The 26,566-nt window shown below is 39.6% G+C and overlaps 1 protein-coding gene across 10 annotated transcripts in view; it reads right to left on the minus strand.

Annotated features, from left to right (window-relative positions):
* The window catches only part of CACNB2 (calcium voltage-gated channel auxiliary subunit beta 2), a 261,413-nt gene that overhangs the window by 88,680 nt on the left and 146,167 nt on the right, over positions 1–26,566 (minus strand). For 6 of the 10 annotated variants that reach the window (XM_069859543.1, XM_069859545.1, XM_069859541.1 and 3 more), the window contains one exon: positions 1,632–1,751. In XM_069859543.1, coding sequence (XP_069715644.1) covers positions 1,632–1,751 — 120 coding nt within the window. Of the gene's footprint in view, positions 1–1,631; positions 1,752–2,564; positions 3,161–25,693; positions 25,970–26,566 lie in introns of those variants that run through there. The other 4 variants (XM_069859549.1, XM_069859544.1, XM_069859548.1 and 1 more) reach the window with 3 other exon arrangements.

Raw genomic sequence — 26,566 nt, forward strand, 5'->3', positions numbered from 1 at the left:
AGTAAGCCAAATTCCCATAGCAACACTTGCATAGATTTACTCATTGCTAAGAGATGCATCAGTTCAGCAGCAAGTGCTCTACTGCTACCCTGATTAGTCTTCAAGATATTACTTCAACTCTTCTTTTAAATATTATGCATTTACTGATAAAATGTGATACTTCACCTGAATTTCAGCTCAGCCTTTATCATCTTTACTAAGAGCAAAGAAATCTCAAACTAGCAAAAATCAACCCTGATAAAACTGAAACTTCTGATTACAATCAGCAACATCTGTAAGATTCAAGGTGGAAAGGAATAAGTGGGCTGCTTCTGTGGGTTTTCTGTTATACTAATCCCAGGACGGCAGGACCCAACTTCAAAGAGACGTTCAGCATCTCCTACAGTCAGGAAGTTCCTGACAGCTCATTAAAAAGCTGCTTTAGGAGCTCTTTGGCTTCTATGTTGAAGTTTTCTGACTCAAGGAAGCTGTCTGCTTGTGCACTATAGTACTGTATTATTTATGGTGTTGTTCCTTGCCATATGACCAGGTGCATAGCTTTATGATCTGGACTCCTAAATTTCTGAAGAACCTTTGTAAAACAGGTGGCATAAATGGACAGAGGCAAAGCTGGTAGCAGAAGAAGAAACACAATTGGAGATGAAAGGGAGGTAAGGAAATAAAAAAAAAAGGCAAGATGGAGGAGGGGCGTTGAAGAGAAAGTGAGAAAGAAATGCAAATCGGGAGGGATCTGAGGAGGGATCTCAATACTATATTTAAATATAAGATGAAAATGGAAAACAGATCATGGAAAACAGTAAGACACTGAGATCTGGCAGATAGCACACAAAAAAAAGAGAAAAATTGGAGCAAAGCAATAAATTAATTCTAACAAATCAGATGAGCATGATTTTTACAGGTGCAATAGTATTTAAAGATACAGCACGGATGAAAGAAAACAAGCCCATACCCTTTCACTGCTAAACCCCTCACAGTCCTAAATGCAACTCATGGAAAATATATAAACACATAGCAAGAATCTAAAGCTCATTTAGTATTTCCTTATAGGTTGTCACTGTCTGCCAGGAGTATGGAGATAGAAGGAGAAATCTTAACAAGTCATGGAACGTATTACTCACAGGGTCATTTAACACACAAACTGTAAGCAAAGTAAGGAAGTCAGTGAAGTCTTCAGGAAAAAAAGGACCTTTGTAACAGATGCTCCTTATTTAAATATGGCATGCAGGGAGTAATCCTTCATTGAAGAAAGACGAGTAAGATGTTTGAGGGCTGATTTCTATACCTCTTAAGTTCTGAGTGCCAGAGTGATCCACCCCAAACTTTCACAAACATCTTCAGAAAGAACTCAAAGTTTTGACACTATAATAAATGCATATATTTAATGAAAGAAGAACTGCACACATTTAAATGAGACCATTCTGAAATATATAGGCCAATCAAAGTGCCTTTTATGGAAAACTGATTCTAACTGATTTTTCCTGGAAAATACATTTTTTACTGCTGTCTGTAAAACCTTTATAAGGGGTTTCGTGCTATATGTTAGCACATAAAAAAATACTTGAATCAGTAATGGATGACAGTCCTTTAACACCAAATACTTTATTAGTGCATGGCATGAAACAACATCTTACCTTTGCTTTTTCCAGCTGTGCCTGGGCCTGTCGCTCTGCCTCTCGCCGCACTGCTTCCCTGTCTTCTTCCAGAGATACATCTGAATCAGATGGACGGCTGGTGTAGGAGTCCGCCGAACCCTGCGCAGGAAAGGAAAACTAATGTCACAAGTTCTTTTGATGTTAAGAAAGAAAAGAAGAGGAAATGATTATACACCTTGCCTTTTCTCTTCCTTCTGTATCCTTGAAAAGAAAATAACTAGGATAAAAGGAAAGCCACTTAGAAAAATTAATGCTAGGCAAATGCTTTCTTCTGGAGACTTTCCAAAAGTGCAGGTGTTTTCCCTATATTTCCTGCACTATCCCCATGCTCTTATTTGTGTGCTTTTCATCTGGCAGAGCCAGCTGTTCTGTAGAGTTACAGCAGTGGTGCAGTGCAGGGCTGAAGGACATACAGGGCTGAAGGAAGCAGCTTCAAGGATGGCTCCATAAAAATTAAAACTCTAAACAGTGACAGCATTAGCAACAGACATTTTTAAACCAAATGCAAATTCAGTATCAATAATTACCATTACACAATATGACTGCTAACAGATTTAACCTCTGCTATCCATTTTTATTTTAGGGCAACTTCTTTACCTGACACACTTTCCCCATCAGAACCATAAAAGGCTCATATCCACATCTGCCCCTCAGCAAAACATGCAAATGACCAAAAATCAACTTCCAACTAATAAAAACCGTCTGGACTCAACACATGTCCCCGTATTGCCACAATAGAAACAGCCACAATGCCAGAACAGCTCTGCTTTCCTTCTGCATCTCCCTGCATACAAAATAGAGTTCTGCTAATTCAATCAGAATGAAAACAACTCTGCTCTCCTCACCGTTTTTTTTCCCCTCCCTCTCTGCCATATATATAATATATGCCATTAATGAAAACGCAGGGCTTACACAGATATCAGAATTCTTCAGACGTCCTCCTTTGGCTCTTTTCAGAAGCCTGATCCAGGTGGCCTTCATTAGCCAGACAGCTCAGTTATTGTCCGCAGCTGCAGCGCCCGGCACTGATCTCATAAAACATGTGCACACTGAGCACCGCAGAATCACTGCTCCTTTCCTATCCATGCTCTGCTGCGAGAGCCTTCCTTTTCTTCCCTCTGCCTTTCAAGCTTGCAACCGTGCTGTTTCCAAGTATTCTACTGCAATTAAACTCTCAAATTTTCTCATGCCAGTAAAAAATAAAAGAAATCACCAAGAAGAAAAAAAAAAAAAACAAACCAAAAAAATCCACACCGCCACCAAAAATCTCAACTTGAATGATAAAAAGGTAAAATAAATCAGGCTTCAGGTAAATGTTGTGAGAGATACTTCAGTCAATCATAAACAGATCGATCACAGAAAAATACCTAGGGCTTTTTCCTTTCTGGTTTTGGGGGGTGGATTCGGCTGTTAAAAATAGTGCTTATAAGAGAACCTTTTAAAATCCTCTGCAAAATGTATTCAGTGACATTTGCAAGTGCAAAGTTCATTTCATCTCCTCCTAGATTGACTGGGGGTGGGGTAACAGGCTGTTCATATCACTGGGCATGCTCCATATGTGCTGCCTTTTACGCAGATGCTCACATCACACCGGCTTGTTAGCCTATGCCAAATTGCCATTTTACATCTCAGGGGTAAACAGCTGGAAAACGCAAGGTCCCTACAAAACTGGAAGAGCTGGTGCAGCATCTCATTCCTGTTACAAATGCCTGCTGCAAGCCACAGTTCCCTCAGATGCTCGGTTCTGTCACGCAGTGCTTCTCTCAGCTGCAAAGCACTGAACTCCGCTCTGCACTCTCTTACAAAAAATGTAAATCCAAAAAAACGCCTGTTGAGCAGGAATTTAACCCCATATTTACTTCTTACATTATTCTGAGATTAGGAGAAGAGGCAAAGAATAACTGCAACATACCACTTAACACAAATATTAGATACTACTACGGCAAAAGCCAAACAAAACATTAAATTTCTATATTGTGCTTTTCAGCCACTCTATCCTTTCATAAACTGACACAGGAATAACATGCTAAGACACGGTTATCTAGGGCATTTACGATTCACTGACAGGCATGCAAGACTCAGTTGAAAAAAGATCACTGTAGCTGACTGCAGCACCTGCCATTGATATATATTCACAATTATAAGAAAAGTAGAGACTAGAGATTACAGCTGGGAACAGTGGTCATGCACATGTCACAGTATATTAGCATGTGCCAAGAAGGACCAAATCCCACCACGGCTTCTGTCTGTATAACAACAAAATTGCCCCATCACAAGTGATGCAGCAGCCTACATTTAACCAATACCACAGCAAACAATAGCTGTTACTCAACTGACAGTTTAAAATAAAGGTAAATTCTAACTTCCAAAATATTTCATTTTTTTTCTTTCCTGAAGCCCACAATAGTTACAGCACAGTGTTTAATAAGCTGTATTTGAACTGACATAAACAATATTACTCTCTGAGGGATATTTTTCTTGCTGGAGCCCAATACCACTAATGTGTCATAGTTACCTTCCAAAACGAAACTGCCTACAGAGCTAAAACAAAAGGAGCAGAAAATAAATTATACTCCAAGTTTCCTTTAATTTTTTTAAAAAATCTTTTCCATTAGGGTCACACCCAGAGACCTTGTAACCTCACAGCCTTTCAAATTTGGCTGTTTGTTAAAATTTCCCTTTGCCACAACTTTTGAAACAGCTCCCCAAGGAAAAGAGTAGCAAAAGACAATCAGCAACAAGTGAACATAAGTTTAGTGTCCACTTTAAACCCCGTTATGTTGACTCAACAGTGGCCTGCAGTTGAAACAAGTGATGTTATGACATCAATAAGAAAAGCTGACACTGTGATGAATCCCCCACAGGGCCCCATCCCCCAGGACACTCTGGGACCCCCTAATACTCAACTTCCTTCAGGAAGAACACATCCAAACTCTTCCCCACCAGCACTGCAGATCTTCAGTGCCACTCTGCCACCACATGAGGCACAGCGTGATAAACCAACCCCAATGCAACACTACCTTTAAATAAGAGGAAAGCAAACAAACCAGCCATTAAGGCTGACACAGCAATTGTACAATTGGACAGTGGTGGGGGTGTTAGCTTTCTATAGCACTTCCTTGGTGAATGCATCATATTTTACACTGACGAGGTGGCATGGCATCACTTCTACTGTCATTCTGCTGCCCAGAAGGGATGCTGCCTAAATGGTCCTAAAGTCATAAAGCACAAAAAGACATTCACATTTCCTCTCAGGGGGCCAGATGCCAAGGTCAGGCTGCAATTGCTAAAATTGGAAGTTCATCTTCTAGGCCACAGAGATAATATACAGCACTAGCCATGTCTTCTGCTGGCCACAGTCCCAAAACACATCCAAAAAATCATAATGATTCAGTTTATTTTAATTATATTGACAAATTACATTAATCAAACTCAACATTACATTTATTTCCCCAGTGGGACAGACACGGTCATGTAAATTTTCTGTGGAAAGCAGAAGTTGGGAGCTTCTTTGCTTCTCAAATATGAAAAAAAATTCAAAGCCTGATACCAGGGCAATCCTGGGAAAAGGGGAGCATACAATTACAATTAATCCATTTTATAAACTACTGATTTCTATAGAAGCTAAGAATGTTTTCTGCCACTTCCAGAGGAAACAAAATAATCTAAATCACATAAAAACTATGATGAACTACTCAAGAAAAATAGGGCCAAGGGGATAAACACTGTTCATTCATTACTACCCTGGGCTACGCTAGGTTTTAGAGGTGTTCTGGAGAGCAGTATGGATCTTTTCCCAAAAGCTTCTCAAATTCAGTCTTTCTGAGGTTCTACGGGTCTACATCTCCTTCCACTGCACTATGGAAATGCTGCAGTAATATCAGTATGTAATATATACTACCTTACCTCCCCAGTTCCTCATCTTTCATGGGAAACTAAAAATTGACATAAATCATGTTAATAATTACCCTATCTATCTATTCTTTTGTCCTTTTCTTTTCCTCCTTACTTGGCAGGTTTACAAACCCTGTTTGTTTTATAAATCATTTCCAGATTTAATGACAGCTTGACAAATATTTGCCAACTATCCGAACACTTATTATATTAGAGTAGCTTCTGTAAGGTATTTTTATAATATGAAGCCACACTTTTCACACTGCTAGTGGTTTTACGTGATCATATTTGAGCTCCTTCTTTTTCAAGACTATATATGTCTTAGATTTTCTAGTATTAGAAGTGTATCTAAGTCATGTTTGAGGGAACTGGGGTTGTTTAGCCTAGAGAAGAGGCTGAGGGGAGACCTTATCACTCTCTACAACTACCTGAAAGGAGGTTGTAGTATGATGGAATGGCCTCAAGCTCCGCCTATATATGTCTTAGATGGCCTCAATCTCCACGAGGGGAGGTTCAGGCTCGACATAAGGAAAAAAAATTCTTCACTGAAACGGTCATTAGGCAATGGAACGGTCTGCCCAGGGAGGTGGTTAACTCACCTTCCCTGGAGGTGTTTAAGGTGCGGGTGGATGAGGTACTGAAGGGCATGGTTTAGAGATTGGTGGGAATGGTTGGACTCAACGATCCGGTGGGTCTCTTCCAACCTGGTGATTCTATGATTCTATGATGGGTATTGGTCTCTTCTCCCAAGTGATAGGTGATAGGGATGAGAGGGAACGGCCTCAAGCTGTGCCAGGGGAAGACCAGATGGGACATTAGGAAAAAGTTCTTCACATGTAATTGCACATATAAACTTATTTAATATACTGAGTTCTTACCCTAAATATATTTTTCACCTAGTACTGTATAGACTTTTAAATGCAAAAGGAGAAATATATTTTCAGTCAATTTATACTTTGAACACAGAAAGCTCATGCTCCATTGTCCTAATAAGAGGAACAATTCATTTCAATATTCAGAATTTATACACAACTGCTGCTAATTGCTCATCTTCTAATATGTTGAAATAGTCAGAAATAAATCAGATGTCCTGTTAGGACATGATTAGAGATGATATATTATAGAATCATAACACCATAGAATCATTGAAAGGTTTGAGTTGGAAGGGACCTTAAAGATCATCTAGCTCCAATCCCCCTGCCATGGGCAGGGACACCACCCACTAGACCACGCTGCTCAAGGCCCCATCCAACCTGGCCTTGAACACCTCCCGGGAGGGGTATCCACAATCTCCCTTGGCAACATGTTCCTCATTACCCTCATCGTGAAGAATTTCTTCCAAATGTCCCTCTTCAACTTATAGCCATTGCCCCTCGTCCTATCACAACATGCCTTTGTAAACAGTCCCTCTCCAGATTTCTTGTAGCCCCCTTCATGTACTGGAAGGTCACTATAAGGTCTCCTTGGAGCCTTCTCTTCTCCAGGCTGAACAACCCCAACTCTCTCAGCCTGTCCTTACAGCAGAGGTGCTCCAGGCCTCTGATCATCTTTGTAGCCCCCCTCTGGACACATTTCAACAGTTCCACATCCTTCTTACATTGAGGATTCTAAAGCTGGACACAATACTACAGTTGGGGTCTCACAAGAGCGGAGCAGAAGGGAAGAATCACCTCCCTCGACCTAGTGGCCACACTTCTTCCGATGCAGCCCAGAAAACGGTTGGCCATGTCATGCACTACTACTTCTTGAATGCCAGGAAATAAGGTAATAGAAATGTTGAAAGGTTATGTCCATCAAATTTTCATTTCACTTAAAATCTTTAAAACTGATTCAGAATAATGCCAAAATATAAAATGTTGAATTTTAGCATGAATTTAAACTGCTGACATTGGCAAATCTTCATTATAATTTTCCAGCATGTAATACAGATTATCTTTTTTCATGATTAACTGACCAAAGTAAAATGTGTGGGCCACACATTAAGAAAAGCAGCAGCACTGTCACAAACACATCTCAGATTGGCTGAGTGACCACAGCTGGTGAATGTGAACATTAAATTTTTCACAGAAAGGGTCACTGGGTACTGGAACAGGCTGCCTAGGGAGGTGGTTGAGTCACCTTCCCTGGAGGTGTTTAAGGCACGGGTGGACAAGGTGCTAAGGGGCATGGTTTAGCGTTTGATAGGAATGGTTGGACTGGATGATCCGGTGGGTCTCTTCCAACCTGGTTATTCTATGATTCTATGATTTCTTACTTATGAAGTTTCCTCCAGATGTCTAAGCAATGTCATTTTGAATGACGTTGAAAAAAGCAAAAAATGCTGTTCTGAAAATGCAATATAATGTTATAGCGATAATTAAGGGTAGAATTATTATGGAATGATCAAACTAATTCCATTTAACTGTTTGGTCTGCATACTCGTATTTAATGCTTATGACAAACTGAAGAAATGTAATATAACAAAGGAAAAAGGAAAGGGGCCATGTATTCATTAAGAGCAAGAAGGATTTGTTGACTGCTTCGGTAAGGGTCACGGACAATTCACAGCCTGGCAACAGCCAAATCTAGTCCTGATGTTCTCTCCAGACCTTGGCATGGCCCCTGCAGTGCTTGGCCATTTGCCTGCTACATACATTTACACTTAAATGTTTTAAAACTGTGCTCTCCTGCAATGACTATACAAGGAAGGCTCCTACAATAGTAACTGAAATCCTCTGCTATGTTTGCATTTGAAAAACAAACCCAAGGTTGATTAGATTTTTTGTTGTTGTTGTTTAGAGCTAACTGGGCATTGCTACAGAATCTACAGCCATTGGGGATGCTCAAATAACAGAAGGACTTAAATTTTAGAACAGCTGGGAGCTTGAGGGTGGCAATGTGATTAAAAAGGAGATTATGTAGGAAACCAGTCTTCTCTTTACCCTTAACATGACTTTGGCAAGCTTGATCGCAATACTCAGCTTGACATTAGCAGATTTCCAAGGTGCTAATCCAATCGACAGCTGGATGAAAGCAGAGTTTTTTAAAATAGCCATTAGGTTTTCAGAACCCTAGGTTCTGGCATTCATGAACCCGGCAAACAGTTGTACCAGGTACTTTTCCAGCGAAAGACAAAACAAGAAAAATCAAAACAACATCACACACCAAAACCCCCACACATTTACACTCACATCTTCAGGATCTTAGCGTAAATGCTTTCTTTCCTGTTGTTTTGCTAAGAAAAAGTAGCATAAATAGGTATTTTTAGAGGAACGATTGTCTTTTCATTACGACTCTTGGGAAAAACTTGGACAATATGCAAATTGTTTCTGAAAGGGCAGCTGCAGGGGTCAGTCTAGTGAGGAAACAAACCAACATACAGACCCCTGAGAATCAGAGCTAAGTTTTCCCCAAATATGCGGAATGCTCTAGTGTGTTATATTTTACCATTTTTTTGCAAAAAACACATAAGAGGGAAAACAATTTGAACCCTATGGTGCTAGACACTGCACAGTCACAAAGTCAATGACAAACGCTGCTTGAAAGAACTTGCAGTCTAAAGGAAGAGAGAATACGAGCAGAAAACAGTGAGAAAAGGATCAAGGTAGTCTTGCAATAGAAAATCAAGCATTTTTAAATATTTGATACCAACATTATGACTCATTCCTTGCATAAGCATGGTGGGTTGTTGTTCAAGTAAGTTATCTGTATGTATTATGGCAGAGATTAGTTCTGTGAAGGCCTCCGAAGGAGGATAATCTGGTAGGTCTGTACATTCTGACAGATTCTCACACTTATGAAACAAGAGAAAGTGCTTCTGAGGAAAAGGGCAACGATAGGACAATAAGAAGGTCTCCTAGTTTATCAAAATATGCTTTATCAACAATATAATCACATCATTTAGAACTTCTAAAAAAATATATTCCCCAAACAAACAAAAAAAAACGGATTTAACTTTTCAAGACATTTAACTGGACCTAGAGGACGGGATTAAATTATCGATGATTTTGAGCTGTAAGGAAAACTCAGAGCAGTGACAGAGCTAAGATGTTGCCAGTGGAACAACTCAGAGACAGGTGTCAAAGGAAGAAAAATACACCAACGAAATGACTGCAAGCTGCATCAACCTGAATCATCTCACTTCTGTCTCAGGCTGGCAGCACACACATAGATATTAACACAACTTGGTTGACTCATGATAACTTTTAAACTTTGGTAACTTAATTGTATGTCTAAACCCTTAGACAAACATAAATCAGGATTACTACTAACAAAGCTTAACTGTGGTGCTGGTTACTGGGAAGAAGCAGGTAAAAAATTCAAAGTTTTCAGGAAACTACAAAATACCATTTCTGACTGTATTAATTAATCAACGACAGTTTTCACAAAGGAAGGATTTTAAATTGAAGAAAGACAACTCAGAAAAAACTTACTTAAAATATAAAATGCTGTGTGTCAATACAAAAGTACAGAGAGAAAGGCAAAGATTGGGTCACCCACAAAATTATAAGGGAGCAATTAAAAAGAGGAAGAATGAAAAACACATGTGGGATGACAAGGAAATAGAAAGACAACTAGAAAAGGAAAGAATTTGAACTAAAGCATGGCAACCATCATCTCAATTTGTCTCAGCTCAGTTAAAAGTGCCAATTTAGATTCTCTGTTCCAGATCTTCAGTATATTTTTATCTGGGATTTTGGTTCCAGTCATTAAGATTTTCTGCATACTTAAAAATAGCTTCCTTGAAAATTTAGCATGAAAGTCTGCTAGCAACGGAGAATTTTGAAGCAAAAAAAGTTATTTTCTTTGTATTCTATCACATTACTCCTGTATGTACAATCCCTACCTGGTTTTCAAATGTAATATTTTTAATCTATTCCAGATAACAAATGGAAGGTGGGTATTTAACGGGCTTTTTTTTTGTAACTTGTTAAAAACGTTAAGGTAAAGTGTATACTGTGAAGTCATCCCTATTTTTTTATTTACTATTTCATATGTACCAACTGCTTTAATACATGTTTTTGTTTGCTATCCTTCATTTCTATGCTGTAAATATAATATTAATCTGTTTAAATTATTATTTTTTTTCCATACATCTTCATCAGTTAGATTGGCAAGGATGCCCTCAAAAGAAACTGCTGTCATATTTTAGTTGTCTACAATATTTCTCAGCCTCTGATAAGTTTATTTTCCAGCCTATCATCTAATACTGAAATCTTGACTTTCTAGTCATGATCTTCTGTTAACAGCAATCAACGACTGTCATGACATAAATCACTGCAATTTGACCACTGCTTATGCTAGTAGAGGTTTTCTTATCAACACCTTTATTACATTACACACAGTGAAGAGTAAGGAATTAATTAATTAAATTTGCCTAATCAGGGCTCACTGAAAGCTCAGGCTTGTCAAACAGCGGTTCACTTTTGATTCAGCCCAGGCATCTCTAGCAGATGCAAACATTGTTTAAGCATCTGCAGCCTCACACTCTGATACTGCCAGAATCACTGAGTGAGCAGCTTTCACACTGCGTGGCACCATTTCCTTCAGAATAAAAACAATGCATAAAAGACACATATCCTCAGTGGGCTAAATGTAAGCTCAGTTTCCAAGTGTGTAAGAAGCGATGAGCCCTTGTGGTTCAGGAGTTATTTCTTTGTTCCAGACTTCATCCTCATGGATGCTGCGTGACAAATAGTAAGACTGCTTCTTTATTCCCATTACCTATCCTCTAGGTCTCACACAAAGCAAAGCAAAGTACTTGCAATTTTCCCAAGAGGATGAGACTTGTTACACCGTTTAGATTCTACAATTATTCTCATCTGATTTCAAGGACACAACTCTCTGAACTACTTTCTCATTGATAGAAAAGTCTCCGGAAAGACCCTTTGTCTGTCATCTATCAGAAATCAAAACAGTAACCTTGGAAAATTCTCTCTCAGGCATATATCTTCACAGTTTTTGTTCTAAAACCACAATATACCAGTTCATGTATAGATTGCATGATGTTCATGGAATCACTAGGTTGGAAAGGACCTTTGAGATCACCAAGCCCAACTGTACCTGTCCACTACTAAATCCTATCCCTAAGCACTTCATCCATCTGTCTTTTAAATACTACCAGGGATGGGGAGTCAATCACCCACCTGGGCAGTCTGTTCCAATGTCCAGTAACCCTTTCAGTGAAGAAATTTCTCCTAATGTCCCCTCTGAACCTCCCTTGGCGCAGCTATTTCCTCTTGTTTTATCCTCTATCACTTCGGAGAAGAGACTAACACCCACCTCACTTCAGCCTCCTTTCATGTAATTGTAGACAGCAATAAGGTCTCCGCTCAGCCTCTTCTCCAGTCTAAACAACCCCAGTTTCCTCAGCCACTCCTCATAAGATTTGTTCTCCAGCCCCTTCACCAGCTTCATTGCCCTTCTGTGGAAATGCTCTAGTACCAAAATGTCTTTCTTGTAGTGAAGGGCCCAGAGCTGAACACAGTATTCAAGGTGCAGCCTCACCAGTGCTGAGTACAGAGAGGGGCAGAATCACTTCCCTAGTCCTGCTGGTCACGCCGTTTCTGATACAAGCCAAGATGCCATTGGCCTTCTTGGCCACCTGGGCACACTCCTGGCTGATGTTCAGTCAGTTGTCAACCAACACCCCCAGGTACTTCTCTGCCAGGCAGCTTTCCAGCCACTCTTCCCCAAGCCTGAAGCACTGCATGGGTTTTTTGAGTCCCAAGTGCAGGACTCTGCACTTGGCCATGTAAACCTCACCCCGCTGGTCTCAGCCAATTGATCCAGCCTGTTCAGATCCCTTTGTAGATGTTAGAAGTTCACATCTATTGGCTCTTGAGGTTTGATTTTAAAAGATACCTAATGTAGTGCATCAGACAGAGCAGGTCAAGGCATTCAGTGTTGTTACAAAGGGCAAGAAGCTAAAGCAAGCACCACACGCCCAGTTTTCCAATCTGAACCCATGTGTGAAGAATAAACACATAGCACTCATTTACAAGAAACAAATAAGTAAAATTAGTTGTAGAAAATCATCTGAAAGTATATAATCTCTAATAATGAACAAATGTAAATATATTTCCTTACAATTAAAACAGATCTTATACTATGGATTTATATTAGCACTACTGAGATATATTTGCTTAAATAAAATTAGGAGAGTTAAAAGACAAGTGTATGTTTTGGGCACCTCAGAAAAAAGAAATGTGCCTGGTACTGAAGATGGTGACAATGATTAGATGCTAACCTGAAGGAAAATAAAACACAAAATAATTGCAATAGAAAAATTAAAGGAAGCTGTAAAACCAGGACACAGTTTTGTGATCTTTCCTAACTCAATGTTGGAATATTGTCTGTGTTCTAGAACATTCAAAGATTAGGTGAGTACAACAGCCAAGTTCCAGGATAAGTGAACTTGAGGTTTTAAAATTACTGTGACTTAGAAGAACAAACATTTTCTGTTTTGCAGACATAAAATAAATGTCAGAAACAGACTTCTGATTCAGAACACACTTTGTCTGGGTCAGTAGAGCGCATTACATCATATCCCTTACTGAGCCATTTCCTCCTCCAGAGGAAGCTCAAAACTTTGGACCACTGCTTGTTCTTTTATCTGTCACTGCAATACTGAATACTGACACAAAATGCATGTTTGATTTACTGATAATCCAAAATCTTAAAAAAGAATGCCTCTCCTGTGCAAGAGCTATGACGATGTACTATATCTTGTTCTCAGGACCACAAGGCAGAAAGGGGGCTCAGGAAGTGTTTAGTCTAACCTCCGGCTCAAACTAGGAGGCCAGAGCTGCTTGTTCTGGACTTTTATCCATTTCGGCCTTAAAAACCTGCAAGGACAGAGAATGCACAACCTCTGGCAAAACTCGTTCCATTGACTCAAGGTGAAGTTGTTTTGTCTTACACCCAGTCTGAACCTCTCTTCTTTCGATTTCCAGTGTTTTTCTCTTGCCTTCTCACCATGCACCTCCAAGGAGCCTGGCACTGTGCTTTTGAGGTTTCCTTGTAGAGGCTGAGGGGCTTTGGTTTCCCTGCGAAGCCTTCACATCTCCAGGGTGAACAAGCTCTAGTCACTCAGCCTGTTTCTGCAGGCCAACCGATACAGACCCAACCATCCTGGAAGCCCTTCACTGAACCTTCTCTGATTTATCCATGTCTTTCTTCAGTTAGGGCACCAACACTGGTCACAGTAAAGCATGTATGTTCTAATGAGTGCTGTGCAGAGGAAGGTGATCACCTCCCTGGATATAGCACTTGTACTGTTCATACAGGACTCAGGAGTTCAGGATTTCAAAGGAATCTGTGACTCTGGAACTGTTATAGAATTCTCCTGAAAAAAAGTGCCAACATATGCCTTGTGCAAACCTGTATTTATACATGTGCTATACAATAGTCAATTTGTTCAAATGCTTTGATTCCTTTGATTCTTTGATTCCTCCCAACACACCCCTAGCAAGTTTCTGATCATAAGAGAGTCTCCAGTACCTGCAGCAATGAAAGACACAAGAAGGGGAACTCCAGTTCTGCAGGTCTTGAGGTTTCAAAATATGTTGTACTAACTCTCACCAAAGAAATAAAAACAAACCCACATTGTCCCTGACAATTTGTTTTACTCAGGAACTGCACTGACTAAGGCCTGCTTTTTCTTCTCTGCTCCACTGTGTGGAAAAGGCATTAATTCCCTCCTTAAATTTACCCTGTTATGCTCAATTAAAAGTCATATTTCCTCCAGTTTAGGAAGGTACAAATTTCTGCTTAAGGAACTACCATCCAAACTTATCAACTGTACCACTGCTGCTATCACCACTGGACTCCAGCTGAGGGGACAGGAATACTACAAAGATGTCATTGAGATTGCTGCTCTGCTGTGCTAGTTAGCTAAGCAATTATTATTTGGATGAGACTCCTAAAGACAAAGAGGAAGAAACTGAACAAGGAGCCAGCAGAAAGTAGATAGATGAATGATGGGCATCATACATAACACGCAAAAAAGGAGCACCTATGACAAAGCCACGAAAGACATGGCTTCAAACAGTGAAATATGAGAGAGAGATTTAAAGAATGTAAGAGATAAATGACAGGCCAAAAAGCATTTCTGAACTTTTACTGGTTATTGCCACTCTCCAGTTTAGCCATAGAAAGTATCACAAAACCTGAATCATTACAAAGGCAGAAAGATATCTTTTTCTAGGATGAAAAGTATTGTATAGAAACACTGGTCAAGCAACAAAATTACCTCCATGTTATTTGTGCTAATATGCCTGGCACTAAAAGGAAACTTAGTAAACTAGTGTCTGTCTTTCTTTAAACAGTACACCTTTTTATTATGTTTAACCGCTTCCATCTCTTTACAGTATGCAGTTTTCCTTTGCAGTCAATAAATATCCAGTGGTTTTAGGCTTTCAAACTGAAGCATAGAAGCAGAAAGCTATTACCACCAGTAGTTTTAATTTTTACAACCACTCAACAGTCTCTTTGTGTTCAACTTAACTCTGCATGAAGTCAGTCCCCAAGGTATTCATGGAAAGATAAGAATTTGTCCTGGTTTTAGCTGGGTTGGATAGTAGCTCATACAGTGCTGTTTTGGATTTAGTGCGAGAATTATATCAATAATGCACTGCTGTAGTAGCACTAAGAAGTGCTGCTTTCTGACTTCCCATGCTCTGCAAGTGAGGAGTTGCACAAAAGCTAGGAGGGAGCATAGGCAGGACAGCTGAACCAAACTGGCCAAAGGGATATTCCATAGCATAATAATGTCATGCTCGGTATATAAACTGGGGAGCTGTCTGGGAGAAGGGGAATTGCTGCTCTGGAATGGGATGGGCATCGGTCATTGGGTAATGAGCATTGTATTGTCAGTCACTTGTTTTATGTTTTTATTATTATTATCATCATCATCATCATTATCATCATCTCTCCTTTTTGCTGTCTGATTGAACTGCTTCATCTCAACCTAAATTTTTACTTTTTTTCCATTCTCTTCCCCATCTCACTAGGGGTGGTGGCAGTGAGTGAGCAGCTGTGTGGTGCTTATTTACCAGCTGGGATTTAACCATGACAAATATAAAATTATAGAGAAACCCATAAGCATCTTCTTCTCCAGATCACACCTACTGTGCACTCAGTAGTCATGTAGATTGTATACGTGCTGCTATACCACAATTCAAATTAAACCATGACAATTATAAAATTACAGAGAAACCCATGAGCATCATCTTTTCCAGGTCACACCTACTGTGCACTCAGTAGTCATGTAGATTGTACACATGCTGCTATACCACAATTCAAATATATTTGCACTCAAACCCTCTTAAGCATCCTTCAAAGATACAATGCTGGCTTCCCCGGCCAGGTTGAAGTAAGAAGTCAGCACTAGATGCAAGAAAAGCTTTCCATGCTTTAAGAAGTCTGGCTTCTGCTGGATTTAAATAGTAATCCAGTTCATCTCTGTTTTGGAAAAAAACACAATTTATTACCTCAATTATTATTCTTTTTTATTTTACATTTATTCTTAACTGATGTCAATTAGACTGAAACGCTTATTACAAAAGTTTTGTAAACTTTAAGGAAACCAGAATTTCACTCTGGATTTGCACTCTTCTCCTTCCATCACTCCTTCTGTAACAATTATTTTATATATAATCAGCAGTAATTCATATAGTTATCATCTTCCTTCCTGTTCAAAGTTTTTGAGTTTACAAACGGTAAACCAAAAATTAGGGCTTATTGTTTCTTTCCTGATACAGAAGGAAATGAAATGTTTGTTGCTAAAGTTGGCACAGTAACACAAATGCGCTCTAGTGATTTGTTACTTGTCTGCAGGCACGGATCTTTATTATGATTTGAAAAGTCGTTAGTATTTTTAAGTACTGATCATTTTCAAATGATCATAGCCTATAATCTCAATAGCAGTTCTTTCTTGTTTCCCCTCTGACTATGCTAAAACATACTTTATTTAAAATGAATAGCATTTCATTCATATCATAAAATCTGCCAGAGAAGCGCAGGGACAACACTGTCAATTGTCACAAGGCAAGCTTATCCATAAAACATGTTGTGTAACTGGCAGGACTAATCTCTCCCACAATGCTTACAGACACAGATGTACAGGTTTATTTAAAATAGCCCTAAGCAAAACAGCACAACCTGTGGTGGTGTTTTGGGGTTAGGGTTTTTTTGTGGGTTGTTTTTTTTTTTAAAGGTATGCTTATTACTGGGAGGCATTTCATTAAAGAAAGATCTGAAATTTTATTCCTATGCTGACAAGGCAACAACAGTTATAGGACTGGATTTCCAGCTGGATTGTATTTTCCTCCTCACTATTCTCAGGATAGTCCCATCCGGACCATTTCCCAGATGTTGCCTACAAACTCCATGAAAACTCTGCATCCAAACTGGTAAGAACAATATTTTGTTGCACCTAAACAGAATTATTCACTCTTCCTTACAAACCTATGTTACTGATGGGGGGGATAACATTCAAGCATGCATGAGGAAACTCTTCTACTCAGAAAGCAAAGCAATTTAAATTATTAGCTGATACCAGCAAATAGGTGTATGTGGTGATTATTAAAAAAAAAAAAGCATTTTCTTGCTGTTAAGTTCTAGTGGAATATCGATCAGTGAAAGCAAAATTTCACATATGGTACTACTGCCTTGTACGATAAGCCTTACGATTTTACTTAAGCGTTCCTGAAAGCCACCCATTGCTTTCTTGCCACCCATATTCTTGCCAGTATGTCCATATAATGAATAACAGATTTACAGCAAATATTAACAATTCCATCTTAGAAAGACCACTGGATAATTATGGGAAACAGAATACAGCTTTCTTAAATATGTAGGGTAAACCACAATATGATACATATGATAAACAACATATCTAATCCCACTGTCCTTCAGATCTCGCTATCTATCATTATATTTATATGGAATGCAGATGAAGGCAGAAGAATCACAGTGAATTATAGATTAGAGGCCTAATATTTCAGAATTTAATAGGGCATCCTTCAGCAACAGGAACTAAATCCTGGGCAGTTGCTGGACATGATGAAGACTTTTAAGACTGAGTTTTGAATTATAGTACAACACATGGGAGTTTCTACTTTGGTGCCACTAAGATTTCTGTATAGCCTGTGTTCTCTGAATAGAATCACAGAAAAAAATAGGTTGAGGAGGGGACATGTGGAAGACAAGATGTTTAGTCCAACCTCCTGCTCAATGCAGTGCCAGGTTCAAAGCCAGATTAGCTCTGTCCGGGCCTTGTCTAGGTGAGTGTTGAAAATCCCCATGGATGGGAATTTTTCAGCTTTATGTAGAATTTTACTTGTTAGACTCCTACACTAGAAAAATGTGAAGAAATTCTGAGAGTGATGTATCATTTTAAAACTATAGATTAAAGAAGTTGTGTTGAATGGTCAAGAGAGCAATGAGCTACCTAGACTGCCAGACACCACCTCATATACAGTTGACAGGAGAAAAGCAGCAGCACTGCCCAGGATAGAGCATCTAAAACAAGCAGTCCACCACACCAGGCAGGCAGGCACATATGGCAGACAGTGTGAACATGCCTTTTTGACTTTAGCTTTCCATACGTGCTACAGGGGAGTAACAATTTCAAATTTTCACATAAAACACCTCGCATGTGTACCTCTTCTGCTAACTTACATCCATCCACAGAATAAATAACATAGACATCAAAATGCATGTCACAAATACTTAACTGGAAAATAGACTTTAAAATAACTCTGTTGTTGGAGGCACCACATTGGGGCTCCTGTAAGAGCTAGAATTTTCTCATAACATTTTCACGCACAGCACATACAAGTCATATTTCTTTAACTAGAGACATTCATACTGCATTCTTCTAAAAAGCCGCAACTTTTCCATGTAGGGCCTCAATGTGAGAATTACAAATTGATGACTTAAAGCAAGTATGCCATTAGTACCTTTTACACACAAGACATCCCTAGCTTCACAAGTCTCCCGACATCTAATTAAATAGGAAGTATGAATGTATGTGGCATAACAGGGAGCAAGTTGCAAATAACTCCCAAAAGCCTAGAAACACACACATGTGCGCACGCGTGTGCGTGTAGGAATCCAAGATGATTAAGTATATTGCAGCTAGGTAAATCAGAGAAACATAATGAGTTAGTAGGTTTTTAGTTCTGTGATGCCATAACTAGATGACTGTCCCAGCTGGTAACACTTGTTATAGCTACATTATGCTCCACTCAAGTTCCTCACTGAAAAAGAGCCACATTTTTTATCTTAAGACCTGTAGAACAGATTACAATACGGGAAATAAAAACTCAAGTATTCCTGATCATTAAGTCATTTTTTTAAAAGTCCATGCTGGTTCACTTCAGTGAGGTAAACTCTCTAGCAAGACAGGTTGATTAGTGCTTTGCCAGGAAGTAAGTAGTATTAACATTTTTATTTCCTTCAGAAAGAAAATACTGAAAGCAAGACCAAGCCATTTAAAGATTTCATGAGGACCTGGAGTTATCAACACAATTAGAAGCCAGCTATTCCCAGATCCTGAGCAAGACTTCCCACCAGTACTTCTCAAGTGGAAAAGAAGCCAAAAGGTACAGAGCTAGACTGTTCACCCTCGAGAAGACTTGTGAGGATTTTTTTAGTGTTTATAAGTATCTGAAGGGAGGGTGCAAAAAGGACAGAATCAGGCTCTTCCCAGTGGTTCCCAGTGACAGCACCAGAGGCAGTGAGTACACACTGAGACACAGGAGGTTCCCTTTGAACATCAGGAAAGGCTTCTTCACTGTGAGAGTGACTAAGTACTGGCACAGGTTTCCAAGAGAGGTGGTGGAGTTTCTTCTATCCTGGAAGATACTCAAAACCTCTTTGAACATGGTCAGGGAAACCAGCTCTTGGAGGATGTACCTGCCCGGGAGGGTTGGACCAGATGACTAGACAAGTAACTGCTTTCAATTTTGAAGTCCTCAGCACAGGAAAGACATGAATCTGTTACAGTGAGTCCAGAGGAGGGATACAAAGATGATCAGAGGGCTGGAGCACCTCCAACAGGCTGAGAGAGCGAGAGAGTTGTTCAGCCTGGAGAAGAGAAGGCTCCAGAGAGACCTTATAGCAGCCTTCCAATACTTAAAGGATGCGTACAGAAAAGATGCGGAGTAGCTTTTCTTCATGGAGTGTAGTGATAGGAAAAGAGGATCTAAATTGAAAGAGGGTAGATTCATATTAGATACCAGGAAGAAATGTTTTACTGTGAGGATGGTGAGGCTCTGGAACAGGTTGCCCAGAGAAATTGTGGATGCCCCATCCCTGGAGGTATTCCAGGCCAGGTTAAATGAGGCTTTGAACAACCTAATCTAGTGGAAGGTGTCCCTGCCTGTGGCAGGGAGACTGGGACTAGATGATCTTTGAGGTCCCTTCCAGCCCAGGTCATTCTGTGATAATAGAATTCGATGACTTTCAGAGGTGCCTTCCAGCCTCCACCATTCTGTATGCCCGTGCAAAGCATTCACAAGGTTGCCAATCCACACCACCTGTGAATGTCATTTGTAAATACTTTGATTTCAGATTTTGTCTTCACATTAGTGAGGTGAACTGCACTGGTTGTGCCAACCCAAGCCAATTTCCATCTCTCTTCCACTCTACTCCAAAAACAGAAGAAAACTTTTCCCTTGCTATTTCATCACCTGTAGGTCAGTTTGTTTGGTTTCTAAATGCTAGAAACCATTTGATCTTTGCTGACTTTACAGGGCTCCCTCTTGTGGGTGCTTCAAGTACAAAACTGCTTCTCAGACAGTTACACTAACCATGACCTGCTTCCATGCTCATTCCCTTCCTCCATTACCTTCAGACACCACTTGGCACAAAACCAATATTAAAGGATCCGGGTTAGTGATAGTTATTACTTTGCCTCATATTTGCTGTCAGAATATCCATTTCTAAAAGTTAATTCCTGAGGGGGGAACACTGCCTTTGGTCTCTGAGAGCTTGATATATTTCAGGACACTATATTATAAAATAGGTATGTTTCACTCTACATGACAGACAGTTGATCATTGACTCACATGCATAACAGGACTTACAGCTCATCACACCACCTACAGCCTCTACAGAGCTCCCCACCTTTTTCTTGCCTGTTTGTGTGTTGGATGGTGGGGACAGAGGTCAGGGAAGGCCAGACATACTATAAAACCCTTCAGTATACTGAAAGTTATCAAAAAGGCCCTATCCTCAGTCAGTGAAACTCAAATTAAGGAAGGAGACAAGAAAAAGAAAGCTATATGAAGGACAAACAGTTACACCATTATTAAAGAATCTATTTCACACACGCTTCAAGAGGTTTAAGTAAACATCTGTTTTACTCTGGGGCAAAAAGTGTAGGCACTACAATTGCACTAATCACTAACTAGAAGACACGCTGAGTGTCTTGGGAGTAACATAGTAATGACCAGTACCTCTGTTTGCATGGGTTTATTAAGGTTCTCCTCTCTAGTGTTTCCCTATCCTAAACTGAAATTACTTCAGGAGCCATTCTGCTACATGACCTCAGCCAGCAACTCTCCTAGGCTACCTCTGGGGGAATCCCAAAACTCATATGCAATGCTTAAAAAACATAGTAGTGGGGAACGATGCCATACAGTATGACCCTAATTTTTCCAATTTTGGAAAGAAAAACTGGATTGCTTCTACATTTTAGCTGCTGCAGAGAATCCATGGGTAAAGGCTTGCTAAGGGTGACTTTCACAAACCCACATCCAGCCCTGGATGTGAGCACATCTGTCTCTCATATAGAGCTCTTCTCACTAAATACCCTGTTTTAGGCATGAATAAATCCATTCCTAGTACACGTGTATAACTTTTGCAGCTGAAAAGTAATCAAATACTAGCACCTGTTATGTGTAAAGAAGCTATATTTAAAGCAATTAGCTTGAGAACCAAGTATCGCTTAAAATGTAAAGTCAAATAATCAAAATTATTTGTCCAAGGATGGACTCATGACTGAAGCAAACCTCAGAGACCAAATTTGATTTTGATTTTCTTACCTTTCAAGTTACACTCACACATGCAACACAACTTATTTATCTCAATATAGCATCAGATGTTGTTGTCTCAGGTCTACCTAAGATGAGCAAGGAAAAGTCATTTCAAAATCTTGGGGTTAAAATTTTGCAGCGTTCTGCCACAGGAAATATGCAGAAATGTGCTTACAATAAGAAGCTCACAATTCAAGTGAGTAGGATCCCATAGAAGCAATCCTAATCAATGACTTGAGACAAGTTCCTATGTTAATCCACAGTATCATGAAAAATAATGTTGCTAAACAGTTACATGTGAGTTTCTCCAATCTCAGAGAACACCCTTATTATCTTTTCTCCCTTTGCTCAGTTTATGAAATAATTTAAGTAGGGATGACTCAGACTAAATACTGAAAACACATCGATGTTTTCTCCCTACTGATTTCTAGGACTTCAATAGCACACTTGTAAATAGGTGAAGTTTTCCCTTCTCACAGAGAAATTAGCCCTGTCAGCAGTATGCCTGCTGCAAATGGAATCAGGTTCTGACTGATACATGAACAGCACTCAAACAGTAGCTTTTCTCAAACCTGAATGTCATTTGATTGCTTCAAGATCTTCCACTCCTTTAGAAATTTAGCAGACAGCCTTTCATACTTTTTAGAAGATAATTCTATCCTACAGGGGTTGTAAGCGTAACAGGCATCTATCAACATCATACTTAATATTCCATAAGAACTGCTCCATCCTGCAAGAGGACATAGGAAGACTCCAGGGAAGTGAAGATTTAATTTAAATAGACAACTTCAAAACTTTTCCCTGGAGAACTCAAGTGACAAATGCTGGATTTCCAAGGCAACCAAAATATTCGCTCTGGACATCACAATCAAATCACTGCAGTTATAAAGAGGCTTTCCATTCTTAGTAAGGATATTTTCAAAGAAACACATCTATGAAGTGCAAAAGAGTCAAGTTTCAAGTTCCTTAAGAAAGTTAAAAACAGGTACTCGACTGCAAATGTTTGAAAGTTGCATGCAACAGAGTGAAGAAAATCCAGTGATTTTCCTTAAATGATCAATTATCAAGAAAACTCCCTGCCTCTGAATTACTCTGCTATAAAATAGCTTTCCAACAATTAGGTTGTTCTCAAAAGAAATCCTAAATAATCCTGCACTTACCATTGCAATGTCTGATCATCCTACTACAACAGACCCCAAAGCTTTTACTGCGAAAGACTGCTGGGAGGGAGGAGAGATGAAACACCAAGGAATCCTTTGTCTGATTAGAGATGAGTTGGTGCGGTCAGGCTTGGCCTGCACACCTACATTCAGGGGTCTATAAATAGGCAGTGGTGGGATGTGACTGGAGATGCCCAGTGCCCACAGCCTGGGAAAAGCTCACCTGAGGGAGCAAGAGCAAAGGATCTGTAGCTATGGGGAATGCTCTGCTCGGCCAGACACAGGAAAGCCAGGCAGGCCTCCAAACAATCAAGCACTAGCCTAGATTTTCCTCATCCCTATTAGAAGCAAGTTTTAGATGCTTTTGCTTTAGGAACTTAATGCAGAATATGATTTACCAGGCAGCTCAGAAAAGGAGCTCCTACTTTCCACTCTGGTTTTGTTTAACTACTCCGATTCTGTTCTGTTCTCAGGTCTATTTTGCAAACAAACAGAAAAATCCCTATACAAGCAAGTCATACCCACAAATGAGATTGCTCCGCCTGTAGTTTTTTATAGTTAATTAAATGAAATTGCTTACTATACTCAAACACCTCTACATTTGAAGGTATATGACGTAAAAAATGCCTCAAAAGATCACAAAAGATACCAAGTGTTTATTCTACAGGTTCTTAAGAGATTAATAATCATCTGCCTAAAGTGCTCAAATGCAATGTCAAAGACACTCTATAACCCAACTGAGAACATTTATGCAAAAATTCATTCAAAGAGAGAAGGACCACAGCTACTTGGTTTTGTTAATTATTTAAAAAATATAGTATTTTTCACTGTCAGTAAATTACACTTTTTTTTTAATATGAAGTGGTCCTAAACATTAGCATTATCTTTTCATAACTGATCCTTAAGCAACATTGTCTTTGTTTAGATGGGGTTTGTGGGAGATTATATAAAATTTGATTATTAATGCCGTCAGATATCTAGACTTATTATGCACTCAAAGTAAGCTAATAACCCAAGTTTGTCTATACACATGAATAAAAAAGAAAGCAAAAGAGGACATCATATGCAAAAGCTGGTTGTACCAGTTTGTGGTTGTGCTATTAAATTTAACTAAGTTTTAATACTGCTTCACATTTCTCAAATGTGTGTGTGTGTGTGTTCATGTGGACATGTATGTGTGCATACGAAATGCACACAATGACCACAGAAAGGTTCTATTTCTCTTTTACTCTCTTGAAGGGTTGAGTTTTAAAAGAGGGTTTTATTGAATTTCTCTAAGAAACGGGTTTAATCATTCTATGTTTCATTTTATCAATAATCTCCATTCTAGGATAAAAATCAAATTTTACATGCATAGGTAGAACGTCTCAAACTAATTTTAAATTGTTCGAAATTAATAATGAACTTTAAATTGTATCCTGAGATTCTTCACTGTCACTCTTTTCCCTCACTTTGTCCTTCAGTGACTCACAAGTAATTGTTTGTGTGGGAAGATAAAACAAATGCCTTTTCCACAGTGCAGAGCATATGGCTTCATGGACTACAGATCTGTACAAATACAAGTTTTACATTGATTCTAGCTTTTACTGAACAATAAAACTGTTCTTCCAGCTTTATACAGGTCATTAATTCTAATTTACTCAGGACTGAGCAAAGTAAACATCTTAGTAAGTCTGGCTGCCAAGTTAACACCAAAAAAAGTGCATCCATATTTTCCCCTGAACTGTCTTGCTTTAAAGAAAAAGTAAGAAGAAAAAAAACTTGGACTTAATGAAACATTTTGTTTAAGCAGTTCATTACACTTCAGTTTCAGGGACATCTAGAGATATGAAGAAAAAAAGTCTGGAAAAACTAATTCTTTTTGGTTGCCTTGCTTTGTTTGTGAAAGTTTGTGAGAGTCACACACAAATGAGTTCAATGTGCAGACAGCTGTGTTTGAATTATTCTCTCCAACGACGTCTTCTACATTTCCTGCATGTCAAAAACATAACTGGAATTAAAAACCATAACAGAATTAAAAAAAATAGGAGGGATCCAAAATAACTAAATTAATTCCCAGACTGCCTTAAAAGGCGCTTTCGTACTTCAAAGAGTAACTTCAATAATCAAAACAAAACATTTGCAATTGCCAGTTATATACAAAGAATGTACCACTTTTTAACATGTGACATTTATTTTAATGTCCTATAGCAGGGATCATGCACATTGTTTGATCTGGTTATTTTCCCCCAAAGCTCCTCAGGTCTGGTCACAAGTGGTGTGTGGGTGGAAGAATCCATCCATTTTGCTTACAATGTAGTACATGAGCCTCAGGGTGTAAAACTTTTATGTCAGCTACTAAAGACATGCAACAACACAGAGCTATTAGTGTTTTTCTTCTCCTATTCTCTTACATCATCAACTTATTTCAGATGCTGTTTTACACAAGTACTAAAGTGAAGAGTGTCAGATCTTGCTGTGGATGTGTTTGTTTTTTTTTTTAAAGCTAGTTTTTTTGATGGACATTACATTACATTACAATGACATGTTTTGAACTGCACAAAAGAAATGGTTTGGCATCTTCCACACAAACATACAGTTAAGGGCAGTTCTGTAAGCTACTCTTTCTCCATTACCCAGTATGATACAAATTCTGCATTATTTGAAAGTGTGGTGTTGCTTAACCCAAAGTCTTAATTGCCTCATAATATTCAGTACTGGAATATTTTCAGTATCACCGCAATGCAATAAACATGACAAGGAAAGTAAATTTAATTTGATTGGGCGAATAGCATCTCACTACTTGAAGAACTGGCAGAAAACTGTCATTTTTTTTAAAAGCAATAGACTTGGTGAGTGCTAAAGTTCAATTACTGAAATCACAGCACAGACAGGAATTCAAAGCTGCCCAGTAAATACCGATTGACAGGAAACATTTAAAAGTAAATTATATATATATATAAAGCCTTAGCGTAGGTCTTACCACATCGTAATCCTCACTGCCGAAAAGGTACATAGCTGCACCTTCACGGCCTGACAGCAGAGACGTCCAGAGCTTCCATAACCCCTAAAGCGGGATCTTCAACTGCATCTTCAACTTCTGTGTTTCAGCCAGGCGGGCATTACCGCTGCGAGGTAGTCCCAGCGCTCGTTTCCCACGCTCAAACTACTCTCTAAGTATCGCTCTCAGGCTCGAAACCAAAACCTTTTTGCTCCGTGGGGCCGAGGAACCGAAGAGAAAAGCCCACGGGGAGAGAAGGAGCGGGAGCGGCGGGCGGCGCGGGGCTCTCGGCTCCCCCCGGCTCCGGCCCCTCGTCACACGTCGCTGGCGCTGCCCTGATTGGCTGCGGGGAAAAGCGGGGTCGGGGAAAAGCGAGCGGGAGCCCGACTACTCGAGGTTTGGGGTGGGAGAGCCCGGGAGGATGGCGGGAGTGGCATTTCTGGAGTGGAGAGGGGTGTTGATCACCGAGGGGCAGAGGCGGCTCGTTCAATTTAAAGGAGCTCAGGAACAGGCAGTTCGCAATCTAGCTTGCCCCCAGCTTGTCTAAGTTTATCCCTCACTCCTCTGATTGTTCTGCAGAAACCCATGGAGCTATCTCACTCTACATCTCTTGTAAAATAATAAGTCATTCCAGGGCAGTTTTGCGTCGCTATGTTTCACTCATTCCATTGCTCCCTTCTGCTGATTAATCTCAGACTGCTCTGCTAGCAAAACACAGTGAAACTTCATCACATCATCGCACTCAGGTAACAGTAAAGTTATACCTGCTACCTCTGCAGCGTGGAAAGCTGAAACCATGCCCTGACAGAAGAGCCTGATGCCCTGCCTCATCCCTGGCCAACCTCCAGTCCAGGT

The sequence above is a fragment of the Phaenicophaeus curvirostris genome, chromosome 6 (genome assembly GCF_032191515.1).
Source record: "Phaenicophaeus curvirostris isolate KB17595 chromosome 6, BPBGC_Pcur_1.0, whole genome shotgun sequence".
Taxonomy (NCBI): domain Eukaryota; kingdom Metazoa; phylum Chordata; class Aves; order Cuculiformes; family Cuculidae; genus Phaenicophaeus; species Phaenicophaeus curvirostris.